General features: G+C 40.3%; 1 protein-coding gene across 1 annotated transcript; it reads left to right on the top strand.

The window, feature by feature from the left end:
* Positions 1 to 2787: 2787 nt before the first annotated feature.
* Positions 2788 to 6614, top strand: LOC307139423 (uncharacterized protein; the record flags this gene model as incomplete). Its single annotated transcript, XM_079838412.1, has 4 exons — positions 2788 to 2827; positions 3456 to 3566; positions 3674 to 4810; positions 4900 to 6614. 4 exons carry the CDS (start codon positions 2788 to 2790, stop codon positions 6423 to 6425), a joined length of 2814 nt encoding a protein of 937 aa, XP_079694538.1. The 3' UTR covers positions 6426 to 6614.
* Between the last annotated feature and the right edge of the window lie 7409 nt (positions 6615 to 14023).

Raw genomic sequence — 14023 nt, 5'->3', positions numbered from 1 at the left:
GATTGGTTATAGATGAGCTATGCAGATATTGCTCATATATATATACCATAAACCCCACCCCCCTCTCCCCCCAAAGGAAAAAATACATACAAAGAACAATTTAGGAAAATCTGGAATATTTATTAAGGTATATAAAAAAAATAATTAAAAAAAACAACATTCCAAAGAGCATTATAAACAAGCATAAGAACAAAATGTATTTAAAAGGGATGAAAAATGTAAAGAACAAAAAGTATACAAAAATAACAAGGGCATTTAAAAGGAACAAATAAACAATACAACTATATAAAAAAAAGTTAAAATGAAAGGCATGAAAAAAAGGGGGTAACATGCCAGTATACTAAAAAAAAAAGTTATAATTTACAATATATACACAATAAAAATAAGTGAGAAAAAAAATTCCAAAGAGCATTGTAAACATACATAAATGAATGGAGGGGGGGGGGTGCATTTAAAAGGACGACGATGTAAAGGAATAAAATGCAGTGTATATATAAAGGAACATGTAAAAATGGAATAAATACACCAAGTTAACAATGTTAAATGAGAACCAGAAATGTATCAGAAATAAGTGTGCATATAATATACGTAAATGTTCTAAGTAAACAATATAAATAAGTGAAAAGAACATTCCAAAGAGCATTAGAAACATACATTAATGGATTAATAAATGGGGAAACAATATAAGTGAATAAAACACACATCTAAAAGACGGCCAAGTACAATTAGCATTTTTCAGACTGCCATGATGCGCTGGTGATGTGACGCGTAGCGTGGGTCAGCCTCTAGTCTGGTCTGTAGCACTTGGCAGAGCGCAGACAACTCTGTGGTTCTGTTTGGTGGAGACCTCACCATCCACACTGGCCTTCCATCAACAACATCATCGTCTTCATCAGACATCTGCTCTATTGTTGCGGTCTCCCACAGGTCTCTTTCTGCATTGGTTTGTACAACCCTGGACCTGGTCTCCAGCAACTGCAAAACATGAGAGTAATTTAACCACTAAAACACAGACTGTGTTTACATGTGCACCAATAATGCAACTATGTATAATAAGAGTAAGGTCTTAATCGCAGGAAGATGTTCACATAACATGAGCAGAACTCTTCACTCCAGTTTACATGCAATTTTCATTATTTACTAATACGTATGGTTATGTCACACTCAGATTTGATCAAAGTATTGGGTTTACATGAGGTAAAGTTTAATCACAATATTTACAAAATCCTATTATTTCCTGAAGAGAAAAAAAAATGCTTAACCAGTTTCTTAACTTACCCGTCTCTTTCTTTGACGGTTCTTTGCCATGTTCTTTATAGTGAGTCTTTTTTGGGCCTTTTCAGGCTGAGCCAAAGAATACTTCCTCCTCAGTGTCTCAAAATATGTCTTGCAACCTGCTAAATAAATCATGAATAATGCCAATAAAAGTTAGTAAAACAGAGGACACGTGGTAAATATAAATATATATAATTTTTAACATAATAATTACTACAAAATCTTTACAATTACCTTTTACACATTCAGGGTCAACATCTGTAAAAGTTGTCCTTAATTCTTCAAAGAGGAAAGTGGTCACAGCCAGGTTGTGTGATGAATTTATTCTGGGGGGAAAAGTTGCAGTTATAATTAATTAAATTAGGTTTTGGCATTTCAAATCCATATAACGTTAGTAGTAGGTTAACCTAACATTTACAGTATACAAAAAGCAGTCTTACCCAGTTTGTGGATCGTATTTGTGCGGGTTGTTCTCTGAATTGTGGAGGCGCCTTACAGATTCCTGTAAAGTTCGAAATTAAAATGCGTTTAAATGGATTCACAATCTGCAAGAACCACAACATTTTCAAGTTTGCATAAGATGGCCATCACAGTAACCGCTAGAGACAAAACACATAACGTTATCTGGCTAACTGCAAGCCAACTTTGGTTTACAGACACATTATATAACAATAACTGAACTTACCGCAATGCTCACGTTACGTGCCCTTTTAATTCTTTTCACAGCGTTGATAGGCTCTTCCTCTAGTCCGCGCTGCTCGTACTTTTGCTCAAGAGAATCAAGACGCTGGAGAGCCTCTCGGAGAAGATCAGCCTGTTCATGCTGTGCAGCCATCACAGTAGTAAGCTGACGAGATAAAGCATTCTGGCCGGAGATCAACTGCTTCATCAAGTCGTTCACAGTGACTGGGCTTGGGCTTGAGCCTGCTTGTCCGCCTCTGTTCAGTGGAGTAGAAAAACTAAGGTTCCTTTTACACGCCATATTAAATATGTTTTAAAAGAATGATTCCTAGCCTCAACCAAACACCAAAAAGAAAAATCCGTTCTCTGTACTTCCGCAAACAATGCTGAGGTTTTAACGTATTTTTCGCGCGATTGAAGCAATGCACTAACCTTATTGGTTGCACCTCCATTACGTCACCACCTTTATTGTGAGTGGTGGATTTCAAACCTCAAAACGCCCCCTTTTTGCAGCGTGTTTGTTCGCTTGCTAATCACCACTCAAACCACGCCCTCGGTATGACGCGTCGCAGGTGTATCTATTTAATTTGGTGAACAAATATGATGCTAGATATATTATCTATCAACATGGAAGGACAATCACCTGCTGATAATAATACGAGAAAGAGAGCTCGGCGGTTTTGCGACCACTGCAACGAGAATGTTTCACATACACATTTTTATCGTCACAAAAAACGTTTTTTTCACAATGGAGCTTGGATTACAGCTGCGACAAATCACGACACAGAGTTGGAAGCGAGTGCATGTGATAAAGAACTTCATCCACCCGAAATGAGACCTTTGGACTTGGATGATGCTGGTATTCATTTGGGTAAGTTATTGAACATTTTTTGGAATCTAAAACCAAATGACAAGTAAAATAAGATAATGATCATCAGCAGTTGGTTTATATCTTTACTGATGTCGTGCAACATTAAACTGGTGTTCATGTATTTGTCCATGATCTGCTTTGGTCAGAGTTAACACAAAATAAACGTTCAACTAATTTAGTGATTTGCTTGTTTTCAGAATGTAGTAAGTTTGTGTTTTTTTGGGGGGGTATTTTTTTTTTAGTATAAGTCTTGTTAATACATTGTAACTTTTTTATTTATTGCAAATTTGGCCATAGCTGTATTTGCTGAACATTAATGCATGTGCCATTCATAAAAATAACTAAAAGGTATTTGGATAAACCGTTATGAATGGCCCATTAACGTTTCTATGGCCCATCATGACCCATACACGTGATGATGTAGTGTAAAGTGCATGATACTTAACCTGTGATTTATGTGAAAGGCTGATAACTTTAAGATATGCTAGACAAAGGTATGCATAGCTGCAGCTATTAATCAAATTGGTATTGTGATGTTTAACTGTTTAAACTAAATCTTTGTGTTTAGCTTGTGGATGTAAATTTGTGTGTAGCTAAACATCATTGTATTGTTCTTTAATTGTTACAGAGGACATTGGAGACCAAGAGCAAGGTGATTTCTGCATATTTGAAGAAACCATGCATTTACATGAGAACCAAGATTCAGCAGATCTTCTTGATTTATCATCTATTACTGAAGGCAAGGCTCCTCACATTTAAATTAATGCACACAGATATATGTGTATTATGTTACACTTATATTATTATTTTCACTTTATTATAAATTACTCTTTATTATTGTTTCAGAAGAAGACTGCAATGAGCTCAGGCTTTTCTTGGAGCTCAGTGAAACATCTTCAGATGATGACAGTGACCATGAAGAGCAAGTCTTCACAGATGACCAGCAAAGTGAACATTTGGATTTTGAAGATGATACACCTGAAGAAGATGATGGCAATGGAGACAGCTCTGCTCCGTTACTTGTAAAGCTATTAGCAATGATGCTTTTAACCTGGCAAGCAGTGTTCAACATTTCAGACAATGCCATCACTGCACTGCTGCTATGCCTCAGACAATTGATGTGGCTCATTGGAAATATTCTCAGTGTTGATGCAATTAGCAATTTTGCTGGTATGATTCCCAAGACTTTATATTCACTGAGAAAATATACCAGTATAAACAGAGACAACTTCACTGAATATGCTGTCTGTCCCAAGTGTAAGACAACATATACACTTTCTGAGTCTTTCCATATCACCAGGAATGGTTCAGCAACCAGTAACACATGTGGATATGTTCCATTCTACAAACATCCGCACAAGGCATCTAACTTGAGGAAGAAATGTGGCACTCTATTAATGAAAAAGATGATAAACTTCAATGGCAAGGAATATCTGTACCCCAAGCAAACCTATTGTTACAAGAAAGTAACTCAGTCTTTAGAGACCTTCGTAAAAAGGCCTGGCTTTTTAAAAAAGTGTGAGGAATGGAGACAAAGACAAATTCCTAACTCTGTGATGGCAGATGTATATGATGGACAAATTTGGGCAGACTTTCAATTTGTTAACGGTCAGCCTTTTTTAGCACAACCAAACAATTTTGCTCTCATGATGAACCTTGATTGGTATCAACCATTCAAGTATTCCCCATATTCAGTTGGGGTCATATATTTGGTGATTTTGAATTTGCCACGCGAGGAACGTTTTAAGGAGGAGAACTTGATTTTAGTTGGAGTTATACCAGGACCCACAGAGCCAAAGAACAACATTAACACTTATCTTGACCCTTTGGTTGATGAGCTTCGTGAACTGTGGGAGGGAGTTGTCATAATGGATTCTTCATTCTTGGGATGCCAAGTGTACAGAGCTGCTCTTCTCTGCCTTTCATCTGACATTCCAGCTTCCCGCAAGTGTGGTGGCTTTGTGGGCCATGGAGCATTAAGAGGTAAATTTTCTTCTATTGTGCCACACAGATAGTGTTTTAATACATTTATATGTATGTATCCATTCACCCCTGTTATTTGTGTTTTATAGGATGCAGCAAATGCCTCAAAACATTCAAGAAGACAACATTCGGGGGAAAAACCGACTTCTCTGGCTTTGAGCGTTCTTCATGGGTCCCACGCACTTCAGAGGAACATAAGCGGTATGCTAAAATGACTGAGAAGGCAACAACCAAGGCAGCCCAGAAAAGATTTGAAGCTCAGTATGGTGCAAGATGGTCTGAACTTTTTCAACTCAAGTACTACGATGCTATACGATTTGTAGTTATTGATCCAATGCATAATCTGCTTCTTGGAACAGCCAGGCACATATTCAGGTTGTGGATTGAGCTTGGTGTTTTAAGCACCCAAAAACTTGATGAAATACAGAGAAGAATAGACTCTTTGAAGGTGCCTCAGGATGTAGGAAGGATTCCTCGGAAAATTGCCTCTGGATTTAGTGGATTTGCTGCTCATCAGTGGAAAAATTGGACTACTATATATTCTCTGTTTTGTTTGAAGGGGCTGATTGAAGACCAGCATTATTGTATGTGGTCTGACTTTGTACAAGCATGCATAATCATATGCTCGCGAGTTATCTCCAGAGACAGGCTAGAAGTAGCTGACGGGTATCTACAGACATTTTTGTCTAAGTTTGTTGCTCTCTATGGGTCATTGAAATGCACACCTAACATGCATCTGCATTTACATCTGAAAGACTGCATTTTAGATTATGGACCTGTCTATTCATTTTGGTGCTTTTCTTTTGAACGGTTCAATGGAATGTTAGGGCAGTATCATAATAACAACAGAAACATTGAAGTTCAAATCATGAGGCATTTTCAGCAGAACCAACAGCTACGAATGCCATTTCCTTGCGATTTCGGTGATGAATTTATCAACATCCTAACAGACAAAAAAAATAATTCCATGTCTCTTAATGGTGCCACTGACATTTTGTATATAAAACAGTATTGCTACTTCTCATCTGAAACACTTTCTTTAGAGGATGTTGAAAATATTGAGCCATTATCCCCATTCCAGGATGTTGTGCTTGAAGAATCTGACCGGGATATTCTGTTATTAATGTACCATAAAATATATCCTACCAATTGTGTCCTCCAAGTGGCACGTTTGGCCAAGACTTGCACTAAAGTTAAGAGTCTTGGAGTGACACTTTCTATTAATAATTGCAGAGCTGAAAGATCTGCTTGTGTCTCTGCTAAGTGGTGTGCTAGTGAATCCAGCTTTGACGAACCAGTCCTAGACCCAAATGCAGAGCTGCGTCCTGGAATCATTAAGAGATTTTTTATAATCAGTGTAAAAACTAACACATGTACTCTACGGCATGTTGTTGCAAAGGTTACATGGTTGCACCCTCATCCAGACAGACGTTTCTTTGGGAACCCTGTGGAGGTATGGAATTTGCAGGGCACACAGACTGATTGTGCAGCAGCGTTCCTACCTGTGGAACGTATTGCAGGGAGATGTGTACTAAGTACATCAATTGTGCAGTTAAGTCAGACAAAAGAAAAGGTATCAGTCATAATTCCCATTTGCACAATGTTTGAGATGTAGCCCCATGCGTTTTTTTTAAACTTTTTTTTTAATTCCTTTTTTTTTTTTTTGAGCATATCCGGTTTTGGTGTTTTTAAAGCTATTTTTTTTATTTCACATTTCAACTCCTTTTTATGTACATTCCTTTTTATTAAATGTTATTGTTATTAACTGCAATTTGTAAAACTTCACAATAAATTTGTGCTATTCTAAAATGTTTGGTTCGTTTTCCTTTATTTGTTCCATTCAATTCCTTAATTTAAATATTCAGATGTTTTTGTGACTGTTCAGGGTGTTTTATTTTGTACTGTTTTTATAAAAACTATTTGATTAAGAGACTCTTTTCATGCAGGCCCTTGACACACCATTCTGATGGTTTGGCCCAGACATGGGTGACGTGAGCAAACCCCACAGTCGGCTTTAGTCATTGCTGTTTTTTTATGTCCGTTTGGTATTTCAGGGCCTAAAGAATTTTACTTATTTTTCTGTACAAAAAGCTTGTTTGCTGTAGCCTACAGTAGACCAGAGATAATCCTCAATCCTCCCCTGCCCCCCCTCCGTCTGAGAACAGCCAGCACTAGTGTCAGTAATTAACATATGAAAGGTCTTCTTCACACCTAACAGTCTTCAGTCCTAGCACACCCAGCAGTGTTTCAGCTGTATATGTCCGTGAAATTTCACGGATTCCTGTATACGTCCGCATTCGTGAGGTTTCCGGGTTTTTCTGGAAATATACTGTTCCGTGTTACTCTGATCCGCTTTTTCCCACATACATCCGGTAAACATCTAATTACACAGGAGTATACCATGCCCGGATAGTGCCGGATTTCAGTGTTTTCATGCAGTGTCAGTCTCGGGTTCCGTTGCACTAGACAGGTTACTAATATTCTTTTCAATGTATATTTATTCTATTGATTTATCATGGATACAAATACTAAGAAAATAGAAAAATGAATACTCTGAGTCAGGTCAAAGATTAATAAGGTTCACCACATTGGCTTACCCCTTTTACTTAATGAAAGTTTCAAAATAATACAAAGTACAATAAACTCAAAAGATTAACAAAGTTCCAACAAAAAGAAATAACAGCGTAAAAATCTTCATCCGGGGTACGGCCCCGATCTTCTCTCTGCCCCCTGCTTTATCCTCTGTTTGCATGGGGCGGTTACAATCACAAAGCAATTCCTAATATGGTAAGCATGATCTCTGGACAGTTTGCACACACTTGATATATTTGTCCGAGAATAAGATTATATTTTAATACATGCATACAGTATAGGCGTGAGGTCCTTCAGAGTTTAGGGGTAGCTGTTAGAAACCGCAGCCTCGTGTGGTTTACATCTGCCCGTGTCATGGCCTTATCTCTGATTAACACCTTTAACTCCAGCCAACCCTCTCACTCATGTCTGCAAATAGTTTAACTGTTAAACAGACTACCCTGCATTTGACCTCATCCTCTAAGCAAAAAATACACTTCTAAAATTCAAAGAAATATAATAATTTCTTTATTAAAATATACCCACTTCTAAAATCTAAAGAGAAATAATAATAACATGTTTTATTTACGAGGCAAGTTTGGATGGTCCTGGGTGTCCAGGGATCCAAACTTCTCTCGTAACTTAACCATTTCACAATGTGAGCATTCAAAGTCACTGTCAAACACAATCTGTTTAATATCATCCATCATACGTTTGTTCATTTTCTCCATTTGCCTAATTAACCTAGTCAATTGTTTCCGTCTGGATGCTCGTCCTGCTTTGAGTGACTCCATCCTTTCGGATAGCCTTGAATGTCCTTTTGTCTTTCTTTTCTTCTCTCCGACGATGTCTGTCATGTTCTCTCCTGCATCGTTCTGTTAGCAAATCAGCCATACATAATTCACTTGTATTCATTAATTTCAACACACCTTTATCATTTCTGAGAACACGTGTGACCGGAGATTCGTATTCGTAACTTGTAATTGTCCATTTCTGGCCAATTCAACAATATGTCAGAAAATCAGAATGTCCGTTGCAAATGGCACTCAGGCTTTGTTGCGGTGGTTGGTGTGAATAAAGCCTTTTCTGAAAACAATGATCCTTTTAGAAGTGATTTTTATAGGAAGATAATTCTTCAACATTTTTGGCACCCAAGATGGGACTGGCTCAGGAGCTGATAAAAAAAACAAAACAAAAAAACACGGTGGGTGTTCCTGGACGAATCAACACAAACAAGTGGCCACTAATCTAAGATAAGCAGTTTTTGCTTAAGTTTGTGTTGTTCGCCAGAAATGTACCCCTTATGGTGAGACAGCTTCTCCAAATTTAAAGAACTAAAAAGGATTTTTGATTTCAGATTAAATGCATGCAGTATAATTTCTAACAAAAAGGCCTTGAGGATATCAAAAAATATGTAAAAGCGTAAGTCAGGTCTGTGGTTACCAAGTGGGCCTAGATGGATGGCAAGTACACAGAAGTTTAAGAAAGTCCTAGGCTGCTCTGTTGTGTTGAGGAAGTGTATCAACAGGGATTTATACAGATAGGAAAAAGAATTTTAATTGTGATCTATCGTGTTGAGCGAAGTGTATCGATATATTTGACAAAAAAGTTTTAATTGTGCTTTGTTGTGTTGAGGAAGTGTATCAACAGGGATTTATACAGATAGGAAAAAGAGTTTTAATTGTGATCTATCGTGTTGAGGAAGTGTATCGGTAGATTTGACAAAAAGTTTTAAGTGTAATCTATTGTGTTGAGGAAGTGTATCAATAGACTTGACAATAAGTATTAAGAAAAATCAATCGTGTTGACGAAGTGTATATATTTGATTAAGTAAAAAAAATAAAAATAAATAAGGGACCCACTTTATATTAGGTGGCCTTAACTACTATGTACTAACATTTTAATTAATAATTTGATACAATGCACTTATTGTGTACATACATGTTTTTACATTGTACTTACATAAAAACAAATACCTGCATGTAATTACATCTGTAATTAATTTCTGTTGTTACATTTGTAATTACACAGTTGACACTTCCCTTACACCTGAACCTACCCTTAAACTTACTCATACCACCACACCTGTCCCTAACCCTACCCTTAAACTTACCCATACCACCACACCTGTCCCTAACCCTACCCTTAAACTTACCCATACCACCACACCTGTCCCTAACCCTACCCTTAAACTTACCCATACCACCACACCTGTCCCTAACCCTACCCTTAAACTTACCCATACCACCACACCTGTCCCTAACCCTACCCATATCCCACCTCAATATCAGCAAAGGTGTTTTGCAATACAATTTGAACACAGTAAGTAAATTGTGCTTATTTTTTGATGTAAGTACATAGTAGTTAAGGCCACCTAATATAAAGTGGGGCCAAAATAAGAAAAATCAATCGTGTTGAGGAAGTGTATCGATTTGATTAAGATAAATAGAAATAAGAATAAAACAATTATTCTCTCAAAAGTATAGAATAGAGTGCGTTTGCTGGACTGCCTGTGGCTAAGAATAATAGTGTGTGTGTGTGTGTGTGTGTGTGTGTGTGTGTGTGTGTGTGTGTGTGTGTGTGTGTGTGTGTGTGTGTGTGTGTGTGTGTGTGTGTGTGTGTGTGTGTGTGTGTGTGTGTGTGTGTGTGTGTAAGTGACTGTGTGGGCTCTGGATGCCTGAGGTTAAAAATAAGCTCTGCTTATTGTGAAGGGTGTCTCCCTGCACTGGGATGCACGTTTCATTTGAGGAGAGATAAAATAATGTTTGTATGAGCCCAGGGACAAAAATGTATGAGCCCTAGGGACAAGTATGAGAGAAAATATTGTCCCCATTCAATAATAAAGGGACTTGTATGAGTGCTTTGAATATTGTGAATGTGAGATTAATTTAGGAAAAGTGGCGTTGCAGAATTAGAATGAAGTAATACGATATATGACAAGTGCTATGTGTTTCATAGGTACACAATAACCTTTATAGGAGGCTCAACACAATGATCACAACAGGACATCCATTGAACCCCCGGCTTTAATGAATCCCCCCTCACACAAAACACCAGCACAAGGTTCCTACCCCCGTAGTTAACCTGATACTACATCCCCCTTTCTAAACAAAGGATAATCTGGGCAGATGCAAGAATAACATTAAGAGCATTTCTAAACTGTAACGGAAGGCTCTTTAGTTTTCTTCTTATACTGCAAAATATAACCAATGATTAAATATAATCATTAAAATGTGACCAAGATCAATAACAGTAATAACCCCAATTATGATTCTCAACTTTTAGCATACTGTTCAGCTATGATGCACTCTGAACATGTGCTTCTGTAACCACTTAATCAACATCATAAATTGGTGTCAATCAACTACTCCTTGACCTCCCCCATAACTCAGGTGCCATTCCTAAGAACAAACAAAGTTTTTCAAGTAAGATGGAGGATTCCTTATTCGGGCTGGGAAACGTCTCTCACACGCTGGAGTCTGCCGACTGGCTACACTCTGTTCTCCAGGTGTGACAGGAGTGTGTGTGTCGTCAGGAACCGTGCTCTCTGGTGCTAGCTCAGTTGAGTTGGCAGGTTCTCCAGGAGCCACAGGGGTTGGCGAAAGATGGAATCTGTTTCTTCGCAGAGTGCCCCCGGGCGTCTCAATGATGTATGACCTTGGCGTGCCGGCGGTAGACACCACAGTGCCTCTGTCCACTGTATCTTTGTCCCACACATGATCCCCGGGCCGAAGGTACGGCAAGTCGCGTGCTCTGTGTCTTTGGTCATAATTCTGTCGCTGTTTTTGTCTGTACCTTAGTTCTGTCCTTTTCAGGTTGTCCATGTCTGCGCACCCTGGGTTAAGCTTGGATGGGATGACAGGAACGGGCGTTCTTATTTTCCTTCCCATTAGAAGCTCAGTGGGACTGTATCCATTCGCCAGGGGAGCAGCTCGATAAGCCATCAGGGCGAGATAAGGGTCGCTGGATTTCTTGAGAAGACTTTTGACTGTCCTCACAGCACGCTCCGCCTCCCCATTGCTCTGTGGGAAATGGGGACTGGATGTCACATGACTAAAGCCCCAATCCTGTGCAAACTGTCTAAAGATCTCGGATGCAAACTGTGGGCCATTGTCTGAGCGGACCACTTCAGGTATACCATGCCGTGCAAAAATAGACTTGAAGTGATCAATTACAGCTCCAGATGTTGTGGATGTCAGTTTGGCTACTTCAAAATATCTGGAGAAATAGTCAACAATGACCAGGTATTGTTTGTTGTCTATGTGGAACAAATCTGCTCCTACAGTGGACCATGGTCTTGGCGGGAACTCAGTAGGCAATATCGTTTCTTTGAAATTTACTCTCTCTCTGAAATTCACACATCACATTTCTCTATCATGTTTGTCAGCTCTTTGCTGAGCCCTGGCCACCACACTGAATGCTTAGCTCGCTCTCTGCATTTTGTTATTCCCAGATGGCCCTCGTGCAGCTTGGACAGTATGTCTGCCCTGAGTGATGCTGGGATGACTATCCTGCTGCCATACAGTAGTAGACCATCTTGAATTGTGAGCACACCTGAAAATGGCAGATATGGCTGGAACACTCTGTTAATGGAAAATGTATCTGGCCATCCTTCGACACAGAATTTCTTTAAGTGCTGGAGTGTGGGGTCGTCGTCCTGGTGTCTCTGAATTTCCCTTAACCGCTTTTCTGTAGCTGGGAGATTCGCTACGACAGAGTCAACATAGAGGTTGATTTCCTCCTCCTGCAATCCTTCTGCAGTGTGACTGACAGGAGCTCGGGACAGCACATCCGCAGTTGCAATGTCTTTGCCAGCCACATGAGATATGGTGTAGGCGAACCGCATTAATCGCATGCGCAGACGCTGTATGCGTGGAGGAAGTTCATCAAAGCTGTTTGAGCCTAGTAGAGGAATCAGGGGCTTGTGGTCGGTTTCAATGTGAAAACTCTTCCCAATGAGGAACTCTGCGAACCTCTCCCAGGCCCATGTTGATGCTAGTGCCTCCTTCTCGATCTGGAACTTCCCCAGGTGGTTTGTCATCCCCAGGAAGCGTCTCACCTCGCTGACATTACTGGGTGCTGGCATGGCTTTTACAGCGCTCACTTTATCAGGATCAGCGCTGACGCCTGATGCCTCAATGACCTGCCCCAGGAACTTTATCCTGTTCTTAGAAAACTCACACTTGTCATTGAGCGTCACCCCGGCCTCCTGCAGTCTTGACTGTACTTTCCATAGTCTCTCATCATGCTCCGTCTGTGTGGCTCCCCAAATGAGCACATCATCCATCTGACACAGAACACCCACCAGGCCCTCCAGGATGCGTGACATGCGCTTCTGGAAGTGTTCTGGTGCTGACGAGATCCCAAAGCACAGGCGATTGTAACAATACCGCCCGAACGGAGTTATGAAAGTGGTAAGCAGAGATGACTCCTTGGACAGTGGAATCTGCAAAAAGCCTGCGTTAGTGTCTAGCTTTGAAAACACTTTGGCCCCAGCAAGCTGTCCTAAAGTGTGTTCAACTTAGGGGAGGGGGTGCTTCTCTCTCATGACTGATTTGTTCAGCTCTGTGAGGTCGGTGCATATTCTCACCTTGCCCGTGCGTTTCGGCACCACCACCATAGGCGCACACCATTCAGTGGGCCCCTCCACCTTTGAGATAACTCCCTGCTGCTCCATCCGGTCCAGCTCCTCTCTAACCTTTGGCAGGAATGGGAGGGAGATGCATCTGGGAGTTGAGAGGGAGAAAGGCTGAGCGCCTGGTTTCATGACTATGTTGTACTCGCCCTCCATTTTTTTTTCCTAATCCACAGAAAAGCTTTGGGAACTCAATTTTACTGTCTCTTTGGAGTCCAGGCTAATGTTGTTTATTCTGGCGACCAACTGCAATGCCACTGCAGCAAGCCCACCTAGCAGTGGTGTGCACAGCCCCTCTACAATGTATATTTCCTCTTTAGTACATTTACTGTTCTTACTGAGAGTGGCTGTGAACTTGCCCTTCACATTCAGACGAGTCCCTCCTGGCCCCAGCAGAACCCTCGTTGGCCTCTCCAGCCTGCTGAACCAACCCTGGTTATACAGCATTTCAGGTATAGCGGTGACATCTGCGCCAGTGTCAATTTTAAAGCGTGTATTGAGATTCTCCACATGTATGTCTGTCATCCATGGGCTGCCATTTGCGTCCACTGACAGTGAACCCAGAAATGCAACTTCCTCACCAGTGTCCTCAACCACTGTAGCTACATGCATTTCACACATTCTTTTGGTTTTGCACACTCTGGCGTAATGTCCCTTCTTTCTGCAGTTATTGCATATCACCTCCCTAGCTGGACATTGTTGTAGGCTATGCCCTCTTGAATCACCACATCTTCCACATTGAGCCTGTCTTCCGTTCTTTGATTTATCTATTTGTTTGTGTTGCGGCTTGGGTGGCTTTGAACGTGCGCTATTGCGCTGCCGCGCATGCATGCTGTCAAGCTGAGCGTTGGAGATATCTGCTTTAAAGTTCATTTTTAACATTTCTTGTTGGTTCTTTACCTGCTCGCTTTGTCGAGCTCTGTTAATTGCTTTCTCTAGAGTCAGTTCAGGATCGAGTTGTAGCTGTTCTGACAAGCGTTTATCTCTCAGACCCACAACAAGTCTAT

The sequence above is a fragment of the Gobio gobio genome (genome assembly GCF_949357685.1).
Source record: "Gobio gobio genome assembly, chromosome: 2".
Classification (NCBI taxonomy): domain Eukaryota; kingdom Metazoa; phylum Chordata; class Actinopteri; order Cypriniformes; family Gobionidae; genus Gobio; species Gobio gobio.
The sequence above is the reverse complement of the archived record's forward strand: the minus strand, read 5'-3'. Positions and strand labels throughout refer to the sequence as shown.